Raw genomic sequence first — 15,126 nt, forward strand, 5'->3', positions numbered from 1 at the left:
AAAGCTCGTAACTCTGAAAAGTTATGGGTACCCTGAAATCTCTTGTTAACTACACCCTCTAGAAAACTCCAAAAAAATCTCTGGTGGCCTCTTGATGGCATCTTGGGCGTTTCTAGAGATTTTAGTGACCGGAGAAGTTATAGTGCTTAGGGTGGGCTCATCCATATTACTCGACCCGACTGCTCGGTGTTCCTCAGCTATTCCATCGACTGCCAAATCAATCACTGCCACTTTAGTGACAGGACGTGAGAATACTCCTTTCATAGTCTGCACATCTACTTCCCGTATTCTGCCATCATTACTGGTAGACACTTTCACAACCTTCCATGCAGCTGTTTCGCACGGATTCTTCGACCACCACAACCAAATATGCACATGGGCGAACACTATGACCGATTCAATTAATCGCTTGCATTTCTCATAGTAATTCTCATACAAACTTTGAAGAGCTTGTGCAGTTTCTGTTTTCATACAAATAAGCTCAAATTTGGAAGGAAACACATGATTTGATGTGGAAGCGAATGAGCGATGTGAAGCAAAGAAGATTTTTGAACCACCCTACAGCCTATGACGGAAGCTTAACGAATGTAGTTTGACCTAGAGTTGTGATGTTATCAGCCTTAACAGCCTTTTTTTTTGTTTTTTTTTTTACAAGGGGGAAATTTGCAAAGTAACTCAGGGAGTGCGGGGATGTCGCACCATCGACGACCCGCTATAACCAGCCCATATACTGTACTTGAGCAATTTTTTTTGAGCAATTCTTTTCGAATTGCTACAGTGTATCGACATGACTTTTGGCCTCAGACCCGTATCTCCCCAGTACCACCTTACATGTAGCCTTAGCAGTCTAAGAAGCAGCAAAAACAATTTTTCATCTACATCCGACGGTTTCGGTAATATATTTTATCTCTTTCAAGCCTATGTATCAGGCGTAAGAAAATGCGTGCTATAATGATGGAAGAATCGAAGCGTTCAAATATAAAAAAATATCAAAACTATATAGAACAGTATGAGAGCTTCATGATCAATGGACTTCAATGGTTCATACTAATAATTAATGATAGCAATGGAGAATAAAAATAACTACATATCTTAGACTAGAGTACTAATACATCTTTATAAATTTATTTGAATCTTCTTCTTGACATTACGTCCTCACTGGGACAAAGCCTGCTTCTTAGCTTTTATTCAATGAGCACTTCCAACTGAGAGCTATCTTTGCTAAAGTTGCCATTTTCGCATTCGTATATCGTGTGGCAGATACGATGATACTTTCTTCTTTCTAGCGTTACGTCCCCACTGGGACAGAGCCTGCTTCTCAGCTTAGTGTTCTTATGAGCACTTCCACAGTTATTAACTGAGAGCTTACTGTACCAATGACCATTTTTGCATGTGTATATCTTGTGGCAGGTACGAAGATACTTTATGCCCTGGGAAGTCGAGAAAATTTCCAACCCGAAAAGATCCTCGACCGGTGGGATAAGAAACCCACGACCCTCAGCTTGTTTAAGTTAATTTAAGTCAACGTGCCTATTCGTCAGATTCAAAGTTAAAATTGTCCTATCGAATATGCTTTACCAATCTTCATCCATGTTTTACTTTAAATTTTGATTGAATAGATTGGTTTCAATGCTCTCCGTACTAGTTGAAAAAAAAATGTTAAAACAGGTGAATATTAATGAGTTTTTTTACTATTCCGACAACTGCTATTTTCGACGTTTCTCGTAATAGTTTTGATGCTTAGTATAGCTTGTCAATACTTATTTTTGCCGAATAAAAGAACTTGAATTTTGATTTTTATCTTTGGACAACGCACTGCGAGACGCCGCCAGTTTTTGCTGCAGCATCCAATACTACTCTGACTTTTCCAGGCTTGCTAGGAGTTTGTACCACCCCTTACGGCAAATACCAGACTCTTCTTGGATCGCTACCTCAGTCAAGTTGTAAGCATACCTTTTCGACTGATAGTCTAGGATTCGAATTTCTGGAAACTCGATGTAGTCTAATTTCCATAACAAACCTGTTTGGAAACGTCCAGTAGCTTGCCACTTCTAGCATCTCCCGCGATCTTCGACCTTTTCACCCTCCACGATCGGGACTATAGGGACGCCGATGTTTTCGATGGAGAAAAAGTCCTTCACTGCAGTGCACATCGTACCGTCGTGCTGTGGGTACACAAATTCCTTCTGCTCTTGGAAGTTTTTAAAACTACCTAAAGCAATAAAACGGTAATTTTCAGTACTATTTTTCTACTATTTAACCTTTTACGATCCTAATTAGGACCAGTGCTTTTGATTATTCGTTGGACCCGTTAGTGACAGCTAGCAGTGGTAATCCTTCTTGGACACCGTCTTGGGGAAAAAACGTCTCTTCTTCTTTCGTTTATTCACTCAACATGGTTGCAACTACAAACAAAAGGAAGGGTGTATCTCTGAATTCACAACTTCCTCCCTGAAAATCGGGATTTAAAACTGACACTGAACAGGGCAAAAATGGAAGAAGTGACGTGTCTCCGCGCACTTTCTCCCAAAGGTGAAATGATTAATGTTGTTAATTGCATCAAAATGAGCAATCAGTTCGGTACTTTAGACAAGTTTTCTGACCACCAAATCGAAGCAGCCCTGGCCCTTTCCAGAAACCTGGAGGACATTTTCAGAACCCCACTCAGTGCCAAAAGTGGGGTCATGGTACACAAAATTGCCGTATGGATGCCAAATGCATGATTTGCGGAGGTTCTTGTCACGTCTGTCCTGTTAAGGAAGATGCCAAAAAGTTTGTTTGCGCAAATAGCGAAGGCAACCATGAGTCTAACTGTTGCCCTTCACGTAAACGAATCGTCGATGCTTGTACCAGGCAAATGAACGATCTTGTTTTTCGTTCCCGGAATTCCCCTGACAGAATCTCCAACAATTGTTATTTTAAGTTAACGATCGCTTGGTTAAGAATCATACCCATCAGATAAATTATAATCATGCTCATTCACAAGCTAATTTTCTTTCGTCGGGTAGCCGTTCAAATCTTTTAATTTCGAATGGATTAACCTAAGAAAACACCTAAGCCGATATTGTAGCAGGCAGTTTGAGGTTCAAACTTCAAATTTTCTTTCCATGGATAACTTTTCTAAATGTTTCAAACCATATGAAAAAATCCCTGCCGTTGCAGGCAACTCTTATTCCGTCTCTTCATTAATGGATAATCCCAACAAAAATCATCAGAAAATGCACCTACTTCTAGTAAAATGTCTTCCTCAGATTTTGAATTTTTAACTGAAAAATCGAATCAAATGATTGGCTGATGATTTCCAAGTTGGTGTAAAATCTATTTATAAAATCGTTTACGTTTATCTAATGGATCTAAATATTTTTTTAATAAATTATATTGGAATGCACGTTCTTTGAATGATGAAGAGGACGAGCTGATTATTTTATAAGAGCTTAAGGTGAAACAGTTTGGAATCAGCTTCTAAGATTGGACTAAAACTTCATAGGCACATATTTCGCGAAGGAAGCATCCAACAATAGTACACTTTTTATTTTAGATTTGTGCACGAGAAGAAAGCTTAAAATAAGATCAGCAACGTTTGCCCACAATTTCTCCAGTTTTCTGCCTTTGAAAACGCGAGTAGGGTCACATGTCGGCCATTGTGACGGCCATCTTTGGAATCCGAGATGTTTCACCTTAAACATACATATAGCATACTAACACATATATTGAGCTTTTCGGTAATCCAATCCGTTTGGCTATTAAATTATTTATTCATAATGTAATCATCTTTAGCATGCTTACTTACTTATTTGGCTTTACATCAATTATCTTGATAAAGCCTCGCCAACAATCATTCGCCAATTCACTTGGTTCATGGCCGCTTCTCTCCATCCTCGACTGTGACCCACGCTCTCCAGGTCATGATGCACCTGGTCAATCCACCTAGCTCGCTGCGCCCCACGCCTTCTTGTTCCGACCGGATTCGTAGCGAACACCATCTTTACAGGTTTGTTGTCCGGCATTCTTGCAACATGCCCTGCCCAGCGTATCCTTCCAGCTTTAGCTACCTTCACGATACTGGGTTCGCTGTAGAGTCGAGCGAGCTCGTGATTCATCCTTCTCCGCCACTCGCCGTTCTCCTGTACGCCGCCTAAGATCGTCCTTAGCACTCGGCGTTTGAAAACCCCAAGAGCTTGCAAGTCCTCCTCGAGCATAGTCCTCGCCTCATGCCCATAGAGGACTACCGGTCTTATGAGCGTTTTGTACATCGTACATTTGGTGCGGGGGTGAATCTTTCTTGACCGCAGTTTCTTCTGGAGCCCATAGTAGGCACGACTTCCACTGATGATGCGCCTTCGTATTTCCCGACTAACATTGTTGTCAGCCGTCAACAAGGATCCGAGGTAGACGAATTCGTCCACCACCTCGAAGGTATTTCCTGCTATCGTAACACTGCTTCCTAGGCGGGTCCTGTCGCGCTCAGTTCCGCCAACCAGCATGTACTTTGTTTTCGACGCATTCACCATTAGCCCGACTCTTGTTGCTTTGCGTTTTAGGCGGGTGAACAAATCTGCCACCGTTTCAAATTTTCGTCCGCGAAGCAAACAAATTGTCCGGATCTCGTGAAAATCGTGCCTCGACTGTTAAGTCCGGTTCTCCGCATAACACCTTCAAGCGCAATATTGAACAATAGGCACGAAAGTCCATCGCCCTGTCGTAGTCCCCGCCGAGACTCGAACGATCGGGAGTGTTCGCCCGAGATCTTCACGCAGTTTTGCACACCGTCCATCGTTGCTCTGATCATTCTTGTGAGCTTCCCGGGAAAGCTGTTCTCGTCCATGATTTTCCATAGCTCTACGCGGTCGATACTATCGTATGCCGCCTTGAAATCGATGAACAAATGGTGCGTAGGGACTTCTGCTTCCATGGTCTAACACAAGTCAATTCGATAAAAAACGCGTACGACAGGATCCTAGATTTAGTGCTGGTGAATGAAAGAACGCTACCTGTATGTCGTCTCTCTCAAGCAGTTGAATCGCTCGTGGTACCCGACACAGCTCACCCAGCCTTAGAAATCGGCATTAGGATAACTACGCCGGTGAAATTTTAGCACGTTCTCGAATGTAGAAGGTTTGATTTTCATCGAGCAGATTATGATGTGCTCTCCAATGAGCTTGCATCAATCGATTGGCAATTCCTCGACTCTGTTCGCAGCTTAAATGACATGGTCGACACATTTAGCAATGAAGTTCTGCGAATCATCGAACGACATGTTCCGGTTCAGCGCCCTCCTTTAAAACCACCTTGGACTAATCCTTACCTTCGTAAACTGAAAAAACGTAGGGGATCAGCACTGCGGAAATACAGACGCAGTCGCGTACCACTTTTAAAACGACGCTTCGTGCTGGCCAGCAACAAGTATGTTAGCTACAATCGTCTTTCATATGTTCGATATGTTGATCGAACTCAACGGAATCTTCGTCTTTATCCAAAACGTTTTTGGTCTTTTGTGAAGTCTAAGCGAAAGGAAGATGGACTACCGTCTGTAATGCATTACGAAGAATCTACTGTGGAGACCGCTGCTGAAAAGTGCAACCTTTTTGCACAGCATTTCAAGGCTGCTTTTTCTGACGTAGATGTCTCGTCATCTCAAGTAGTTGAGGCCTTACGCAATACTCCGTCGGAGAGCATCGATTTCGGTATCTTTGAAATAACTGAAGATCACGTTCTTGAAGCTTTACGAAAGCTTAAGTACTCAGCATCACCCGGACCAGATGGAATCCCGTCATGTTTGCTGAAAAGGTGTTCAGCTGCCCTTTTAGTGCCATTAATGAAATTGTTCAATTGCTCGTTACAACGAGGAACCTTTCCCGCTGCGTGGAAGACTTCTTTGCTTTCTCCGATTTTTAAGAAAGGCGACAAATGTGATATTGCCAACTACAGAGGAATTACATCTTTAACAGCATGTTCAAAAGTTTTTGAAATAATAGTGAAAAACGCTCTTTTCGAATCATGCAAGAACTACATTTCTACTGCTCAACACGGATTCTTTCCAAAACGGTCAGTGAATACTAACCTAGTCGAGTTTACTTCGTTGTGCATTCGGTCAATGGACGCAGGAAAGTAGGTCGATGTCATCTATACGGATTTCAAATCAGCATTTGATCGTGTGAATCATGCCATTCTCCTTCGAAAGCTTGAGAAGTTGGGGATGTCGCCAGGCCTCGTTAGATGGTTCGAATCGTATCTTTCCGGCCGATCTATGAAAGTACGGATTGGGGCAGCTCATTCGGATTCTTTTGCTATTCCTTCAGGAGTGCCACAAGGAAGTAATCTAGGACCTCTCTTGTTCTCTCTGTTTATCAACGATGTTGCCTTCATTGTGCCTCGCGGAGAACGAGTCCTTTATGCAGATGACGTGAAAATTTTCATGGTGGTCAATAGCGTTGAAGATTGTTTGGCATTACAGGCGACCTTAAATTCTTTCGAATGCTGGAGCAGGCGTAATAAACTTGAGCTCTGCGTAAGGAAATGCTACTCAATCACTTTTAGCAGAAAACATAATCCAATCCATTTCGATTATTCGTTGTCCGGTCAAACATTGGAACGTAAAAACGAAGTTAATGATCTTGGAGTGACATTGGATAATGAGCTGACATTCAGGCCGCACTATGAGGACGTTCTTTCTAGAGCAAACAAGCAGCTTGGTTTCATATTTAAGATTGCAGATGGTTTCTCGGATCCTTTGTGCTTCAAATCATTATACTGTGCCTTGGTTCGCTCTATTTTGGAAACTGCTGTTGTAGTTTGGTGCCCGTACAATAGAGTTTGGATCGATCGTTTCGAGGCTGTGCAACGGAAGTTCGTGCGACTGGCTCTCAGGAATCTTCCGTGGCGTGATAGAATTCATCTTCCTCCGTATGAGCACCGATGTATGCTGCTTGGGTTGGATACTTTGGAAAGTAGGAGAGTTTCAATGCAATCTAGTTTCATAGGAAAGATCTTCAAAGGCGAAATTGATGCTCCAGCTATACTCCACGAGTTGCGTATCTATGTCCCAGAACGCCCTTTGAGACGACGCAACTTTCTCAATATGGATGCGCGCAATAGCCGATACGGGCAACATGATCCTATTAGATACATGGTTGCTCGTTTTAATGAAGTTTTCGAACAGTTTGATTTTATTTAATGTATTTATCTTGTAATATTAGGTTTTAACACTTTGTTTGTTAGTTTTAGATTTTAAGTGTCTTTTGTTGTAATTTGTTGTGTTACTTGTTTCAAAAAGATGCGGGTTTTATGCCTATTTCAGGCTTTCCCAGCCATACTTCATTAAGACCTAGGTCAGATGAAGAAATACATATAAATAAATAAATAAATAAATAAATAAAAAGTTCGGCTCCGATACCATCCTTGCCAGCGGCCTTGTTGTTCTTGAGCTGTTGAATGGCATCCTTAACTTCCCGTGTGCTGACGTAGCCATCGCCTTCGTTGTCCTGACCTTCTGTGCCTGTGTTCTCTGCGCCATTCAGGTGTTCATCGTAGTGCTGCTTCCACCTTTCGATCACCTCGCGTCCGTCCGTCAAGATGCTCCCATCCTTATCCCGGCACATCTCAGCTCGCGGCACGAAGCCTTTGCGGGATGTGTTGAGCTTCTGATAGTACTTCCGCGTTTCTTGAGAACGGTACAGCAATTCCATCTCTTGGCATTCCACCTCTTCCAGGCGGCGCATTTTGTCCCGGAATAGGCGGGTTTGCTGTTTCCGCTTCAGTCTGTATCGTTCCACGTTTTGTCGCGTACCATGCTGCAGCATTGCAGCCCGCGCTGCATTCTTCTCCTCTAAAACCTCCTGGCACTCCTCGTCGAACCAACCGTTTCTTGAGTTCCGTTCCACATATCCGACAACGCATTCGGCAGCGTAGTTAATGGCTGCTTTGACTGTCCTCCAGCAGTCCTCAAGAGGGGCCCTATCGAGCTCGCCCTCATCTTTAGCACGCGTAATGAATTAATTAATTTACATATAGGGTAGGTGTACTAGTTATGGACATAATGGTTCTCCATTTCGCCATACGTGATAATTCATATAAGCAGTTCCCCTACATAACTTGGATAATTACAAAATATTATTTTGCGTTTCGTAAATTTTGAACGTCACGTCAAACATCAGCATATGGGATCATTTTCAATGTTACAAGAAGAAAAATATTCTATTCTAAATAGGCTGACGAAATCGGGTTAAAAAGCAAAACAATTGGGGGCTGACTAAATTGGGCCAGCACTGTATTGCGATATCTGTATATCCCTTCCAAAAATTCAAAATTTTAACTGACTGTTTTTTTTTTAATTCTGACTGTTAATATCAGAAACTTTGTTTATATTATGTTTATACTATTTTGTTACATAATTTTGTGTCATTCATATGTTTATTAATTCAGAAGATTTCGGTTTAGCTTGCAGTGTATTTTATCTTATTTACAAATACGATAAAAAAAACGAGATGTTTAACGACAAATCACTACTGAGTGAAGATCGGTACACATGTCAAACATGCGTTGTAAAACATAGAAATAAGATAATCGCAGTGAAACAATCTCTTAAAATTGTATGGGATTATTGAAAGATAATGGAAAATATATTTAAAAGGCATCGATTTTGTAGGGTACCTACTCCAGATAAAGAATAGTTGCAACACTTCGCATTGTAAATAATTAAATATTTAGGCTTTGGACACTGACATACGTTTTAAGCTTCAACACTGTGCATAGGTCGTCCATGATGGGACGGATACCCTATGTATGCCCTCTTACGAACGCCTAAATGATTGGCTACAGTAAGGCCGGAACAAATTTGAAATTTTACTTTTGTCACCCCCCCCCCTTCAAATTTTTCAAAAAGTCAGAGGGGGGAAATAAATAAAATTTCTTATTTTCAGTGTTGGTTTTCATTGTTTTTGTGTTTTTAGCTAGTTTTGTAATTCGTCCTTACGATATTACATGAGATAACAGGTGTTATTGGATTATAAGTCCTAAATCTGAGTCTGGATTTTTATTGAACGTTTTTTCTTTTAGAATCAAGTTTGCGCAATTTTGTTGTAACAGTGTAGCCTTTGAGAATATAATATTGTAGTGCTTTCCATGAACTTTCAATGAACAATCAATTTGTCAAATCAATTCAGCAATTGGCTCTTAAAATTAATTTGAATACATGTTTGGCTAAAATATTAACGTCCCATGAAAAAATATAAAATTTCCATAAAAAATGCAAAATTTGCCAGTAAAGAAACAAGGGTAAAATCAACAGAAAAGTTAAAAATTTCCATAAATAAATAAAGAAGTGCATAGAAAAAACAAAGTTTTCCATAAATAAAAAAATTTTGAGCAATAAATAGATTCAAAAGTGCAGTAGAATCGACAATAATCTCACTAAAAAATGTCGAATTTTCCATTTAAAAACCTCAAAATGTCCCTATTATCTTCACAAAAAGCAAGAAATAATTATAAATTTTCCACAGAAAAAGCCAAAATTTGCAATAAATAAATAAAAATTCGCCCACAATAAATCAAAAATTTCCATTCAAAAAATCAAAGATAGCAATAGCAGTAAATGCAAAGTTGCAATAAACAAACCCAACTGAGCAATTCAAAATGACAATCAATACATGAAAATGTTGTAGAAAATTCCAATATATAAGTAAAACTTTCCATAAAAATAACGTAATTTTCCAATAATGAGTAATAATGTGTGTAATGGATTTCATAAATTTTCAGTCAAACTGAAGCATTGTTTTCACAATTGGAGCTAATTAGTCGTCATATGTAGATGTAGTAATTGCATTTTAGAGTTCGATAATTAATTACGTAAGAATTCAGGGGAGGGGAGAGCGGGGAGAGCGGGGAGATTGGCCGGGTTTGAAAAAATATTTCTTGCCATATAGAAAAAATTAATGTTTCATACAAAAAATCATACATGGAGGGGAGGCGAGGTTTCGAAAAATCACAAAAAAATGTTTTTTAATACACCCCATCGTTAGGCGCTACAATTTTAATTATTTCGGCAAATTTGAAATGAAACATGGCACATGGGATATCTAATCATCCAATATTAGGAACACTTATGTCACTGCTTGGGTTATGTCCAACTACATTGATGGTAGAAGCTTATGCTCTCATGCCCCACCAGCCAGGGAACTGGTGTTTACAAACTAAGCATCATTTGTGGCAACACTTTATGCGGCATGATAGAACTTCGCCGAGCGCGCTAAGTGTTATTAGACCACTGACGTAGTTGCATGAAGTGGGTGTAAGGTACATATTTGTAGTACTGAGACAACTAGAGTGTCCATCCCGGGACAAAAAATCCCGGGATTTGACGAATTTCGGGATTTCCCATTTCCCGGGATTTAATTTCTGACATCCCGGGAATCCCGGGATTCCCGAAATGTACGTAAAATTTGATGAAAACCACTAAATTCCAATGAAAAACAATGACATTTTTCCTCACTATCAACCTTATTTGATAAAGTAGAACAGCATAATGAAAAAGAGAATAAACGAGTAATTATTTTCATGAGAAGATCAATTTACCAAATAAGAAGCACATATTTTTATCTGTCTTGTTGCTTTGCTTTTTAACATTAGCCGTTTTATAAGCCTATGCTGCATAGCCTATTTTAAATAAACCTAAACTGCTTTAAGAAAATTGACTGAGAAGTTTTCAATCTCGTTTTCCATACAAATATTCAAAAAATTCCAGGAGATTGGAACATGTTTCGATCTCAATAAAACTTTCATAATTTGCTTTTCACTCCGTTACCTATCCAAGAAAAATATAAAGATGACCAAATAACGATCCATTTTTTTGCTACACGATGCGAAAATCTGCAGTGGGACTGACATGCGTTTAGTTTTCATTATGGGACAAATCGACTTGGTGTTTTTTTTCCTAATTTAACTGAACAAAAAGTGCTTTCTCATTAGTGCAGCTGAAAGATCATTAGAAGATATAATGTAAACTGATATCAACACAATTTTGACTAAAATACAGATGGGATTGACTTGCGATTCACGGCACTAAACTTCAGTCAATAATTTTCAGTGATCAACCTTTAGCATGATCTACAATATCTTCTATGATCTTCAACCGTTTCTTTTGTTCTAAAGTTTTAAGACTTCTCAAATATTTGAAGCAAATTGCATTAGAATTATGACCTAAGTTGTTAACATACTTGCAAGTTATAGAGAATTTGAAAAAAAAAATCCATAAGCAATCGAACCAAGTTTTGATTTTTGTTAGGTTACTTCATCAGAACAAAAAAGTCTTATCTGAAATGTGATTTGCTATATTTAACATATTCTTTTAAAAAATCTCAATATCTGTTTATTTCATTGAAAAAAAAATGTATTGTTTAATGTTTACTTCCATTTCAACCGAAATGCTAGTTTTATTGAAAATTTGGTAAATCCCGGGATCCCGGGATTTCCCGGGATAAGCATGAATTTTTGTCCCGAATCCCGGGACGAGCATAATGGCCGGGAAATGGACACTCTAGAGACAACCCATTAGATCTAAAAATGAACCTATTAGTAGATACTTCAAAAGGCGTTATGTTCGTATGCAAATAAAAAAAAATGTTTGAGAAAAAACTCATCAATCGAAGTTTACACATTTCTGCAACTGCTGTGGGCAGTTACACCAAAGATGAAAGTGAATTTCAGTATTATGAGTCCGTATTATGTTTAAAATCACTCGCCACTAGCTCAGTAGAGAAACCTATCATACAAAAAAAAAAACACACATTATTACTCATTATTGGAAAATTACGTTATTTTTATGGAAAGTTTTACTAAAATATTGGAATTTTCTACAACATTTTCATGTATTGATTGTCATTTCGAATTGCTCAGTTGGGTTTGTTTATTGCAACTTTGCATTTACTGCTATTGCTCTTTTTGATTTTTTGAATGGAAATTTTTGATTTATTGTGGGCGAATTAGTATTTATTTATTGCAAATTTTGGCTTTTTTTGTGGAAAATTTATAATGATTTATTGCTTTTTGTGAAGAAAATAGGTACATTTTGAGGTTTTTAAATGTAAAATTCGATATTTTTTAGTGAGATTATTGTCGATTCTACTGCACTTTTGAATCTATTGCTCAAATTTTTTTTATTTATGGAAAATTTTGTTTTTTCTATGCACTTCTTTATTTATTTATGGAAATTTTTAACTTTTCTGTTGATTTTACCCTTGTTTCTTTACTGGCAAATTTTGCATTTTTTATGGAAATTTTATATTTTTTCATGGGACGATTAATTGTCTGCCATACATGTTTTCCTAGTAGATTTTCCTTCTTCTGGATGTATAAATATTGAAAGCGTGATCATCATCCACAAGCTGCGTATCAAATGGCTTTAATTTCATTGTGTAAACTTTATGATTCTATTTTTTCGAAATTCAGAATAACCCGCGAAATGCGTTTGATCGTTTTAATTCATATAAAAACGCAGTAGTTTTCAGTTTCTTGCCTATGAAAATGGTTTCTTTATTTTGGAGTCAAGGTTCCTCCAACAATTTTCGTATCTTTCAGTTAATCTTGGACTTTATCTGATTGCTTGTTTTGTTTTAAATTTTAAATTGCCACTCTGGTAATGAACTTAGCATCTTGATCCGTAAAATACAAATTACAATTATCAACACATCGCTGAGTTTACACATTTAAAATGTATTTTCACTGAGAATATATACTATATAATATATAGTGCAAATTTTGACCAAAAGTATGGGGCCACGACAAAGCCGAGAAATTTTAGATTCATCAACTTCGTCACCCGTGAAATTTTAGGAATTTTACTACGCATTTCCATTGTACCTACTTTCAACCTATTATACTGCCGTCCTATGCATATTTATCTCACAGTTGCTAAAGTATGCAAAGAACATGGCACAAGAGGGCATCGAAGGCAATATATTTCACAGAACCAACTTTCTTCAAATTTATTCAAATCTAGTGGAAAATTGCAAACAAAATGTTACATATATGTTAAATCGAATTGATATTTTAGATTATTTGAAGTTGCATCCAAGTGCAACATTTCTGCAATGTTCTTAAAATTGTGATTAGCTTAAACACAATTTAGAAGTTTAATATTTTCTCTCGCCAAAACTCAAGAAAAAAGACGGCAAAAACCTGAGATTGTTGTTATGAAAAATCAAAGTATCAAAAAGTTATAGTTTAATGTTATGCAAAATAAACAAATTGACATGATTATTGTTCAAAACATTTTGGTTTGACGGATATATGTGGCAAAAACATGTTTTTGCAGCATTTGGGAATAAAATAATGCTAAATTCACCTGAATTTCCATTTTATTATTTATTGTCCCCCCCCTCGACACATTTTGATGGAAGGTGACAAAAGATGATTTTAAGATTTGTTCCGGCCTAATTTATGTATATTTTCAACTGAAAGTTTGGAACGATAAGATGGAGTCCCAATCTGCACAGTACTTTCCCTCCGTTTCGACTTTTGAATTTACCTGCCATTGTTTAATCCTCGTCTTTTTTTCCCCAGATCCTCGGAATTTCGGAACGTGACTTCATGGACCAGATGGGAGTCTACTTTGTGAACTTCGTCAGCCAGTACGGTTACGATCGGGTGCTATCGGTGCTGGGCCGGCACATGCGTGACTTCCTGAATGGGCTGGATAATTTGCACGAGTATCTCAAGTTTTCCTACCCGTTGATGCGTGCACCGAGCTTCATTTGCGAAAACGAAACCCGCCACGGCCTAACGCTGCACTATCGCACCAAGCGCAAGGGATTCGTCTTTTACACAATGGGACAAATTAGAGAGGTGAGACCGATGGACCGACCAACCGACTTCCATACTATGAATTGCAAGGCGCCAACCGTAAAGAGTGAAGTCTTGTTAGGCAATAACTTTTATGACCGCCGCCCACGTCCTCGTACGTTTACGTTGCACAGTGTTTCAATTCATCGATGTTACGATCAAAATAGAATAGCTAAAAAACTATTGCTTTTTGACATTTGGTGTCTTTGAAAATGTAGTTGGTAGTTACTTCTGCTTTGTAAGCAGAAGGCCATAGGTTCAATCCCTGGTTGGTTTCTTTGTCCGACCAAAGGGCTTTCAATCCACCACTCTCAGTTTGGTCTTGATGAATAGCTGCGCGTTTACGGTTATGTAGCGGCTGTACAGCTTTCTGGAGCCATAATACTCATAATACCAAAGAATTCTATTTTGTTCATGAAATTTATGAATTAAAACACTGTGCGTTTGACTTCTTCTACACCTTCCTAATTTCCATGTTAGTGTTGTCGTGTTTCCGGTTTACTACTCCCACCAATCCTATCTTTCCCCTCTTTGCTCTCGTCTGTCAACAGGTGGCACGTCACTTTTACCACAAAGAAATGCAAATTGCCCTGGTCAAGTCGGACCTGCTCGGGGAAACCAATCACTACACGTTTCAGCTGACGTTCGACAACCGGGCCTTTTCGCTGGCAACACTGGCCATGACGCGGGAGGAGAAGCACTTGCCCATCAGCGCGTCCGTTTTGTTCGAGATTTTCCCGTTCTGCATTGTGTTTGGGTGAGTTTCCTTTACTTCCTATATACTGGGGTTGGGGGGAGGGTTGTTGAGTGGGGACGGGTAATTGCTTCACGGTGCTGCTGACTATAAAGCAGTGCCGTTGGAGGTGTGTTGTGTTATAATTATGGTAATTAATCCGATCAAGATAATCATAATCAGAGCGTTGATCATTGCTAGAGTAAACTGGTGGTTAACGATGTGGGAATGGTTCATAAATTATACGATTGTTTGACGTAGAAACCTTGAATTGTGGCATTTGAGTTAGCTTTCATTGAGTAGTATAGTTTTTAATGGAAATGATTATGCTTATGTTTGTTAAAAGTTAAAAAATGTAAATGTAGGGAATGCGAAGTATTTTTTGATCGTCTGCTAAGTTTTAAGGTTCTTGATCCGTTTATATAGGAATTTCTCCAGGACATAAGATGTAATCCAGAATTATTATTATTATTATCTCTATTAGGGAGTTTTATAGTATTTTGCTAACGAAACAATAATTTGTGTAAATTTTGTGAATATTGTGTGGCGAATGGAGGCCG

At 38.6% G+C, this 15,126-nt stretch overlaps 1 protein-coding gene across 1 annotated transcript in view; it reads left to right on the forward strand.

The window, feature by feature from the left end:
- Window positions 1–15,126, forward strand: part of LOC5577693 (soluble guanylate cyclase 88E) — a 171,996-nt gene that overhangs the window by 141,353 nt on the left and 15,517 nt on the right. The window contains exons 4-5 of the mRNA XM_021851987.1: window positions 13,555–13,836; window positions 14,385–14,590. Of these exons, the coding sequence (XP_021707679.1) occupies window positions 13,555–13,836; window positions 14,385–14,590 (488 nt within the window). The remainder of the gene's footprint in view (window positions 1–13,554; window positions 13,837–14,384; window positions 14,591–15,126) is intronic.

The sequence above is a fragment of the Aedes aegypti genome, chromosome 3 (genome assembly GCF_002204515.2).
Source record: "Aedes aegypti strain LVP_AGWG chromosome 3, AaegL5.0 Primary Assembly, whole genome shotgun sequence".
Lineage (NCBI taxonomy): Eukaryota > Metazoa > Arthropoda > Insecta > Diptera > Culicidae > Aedes > Aedes aegypti.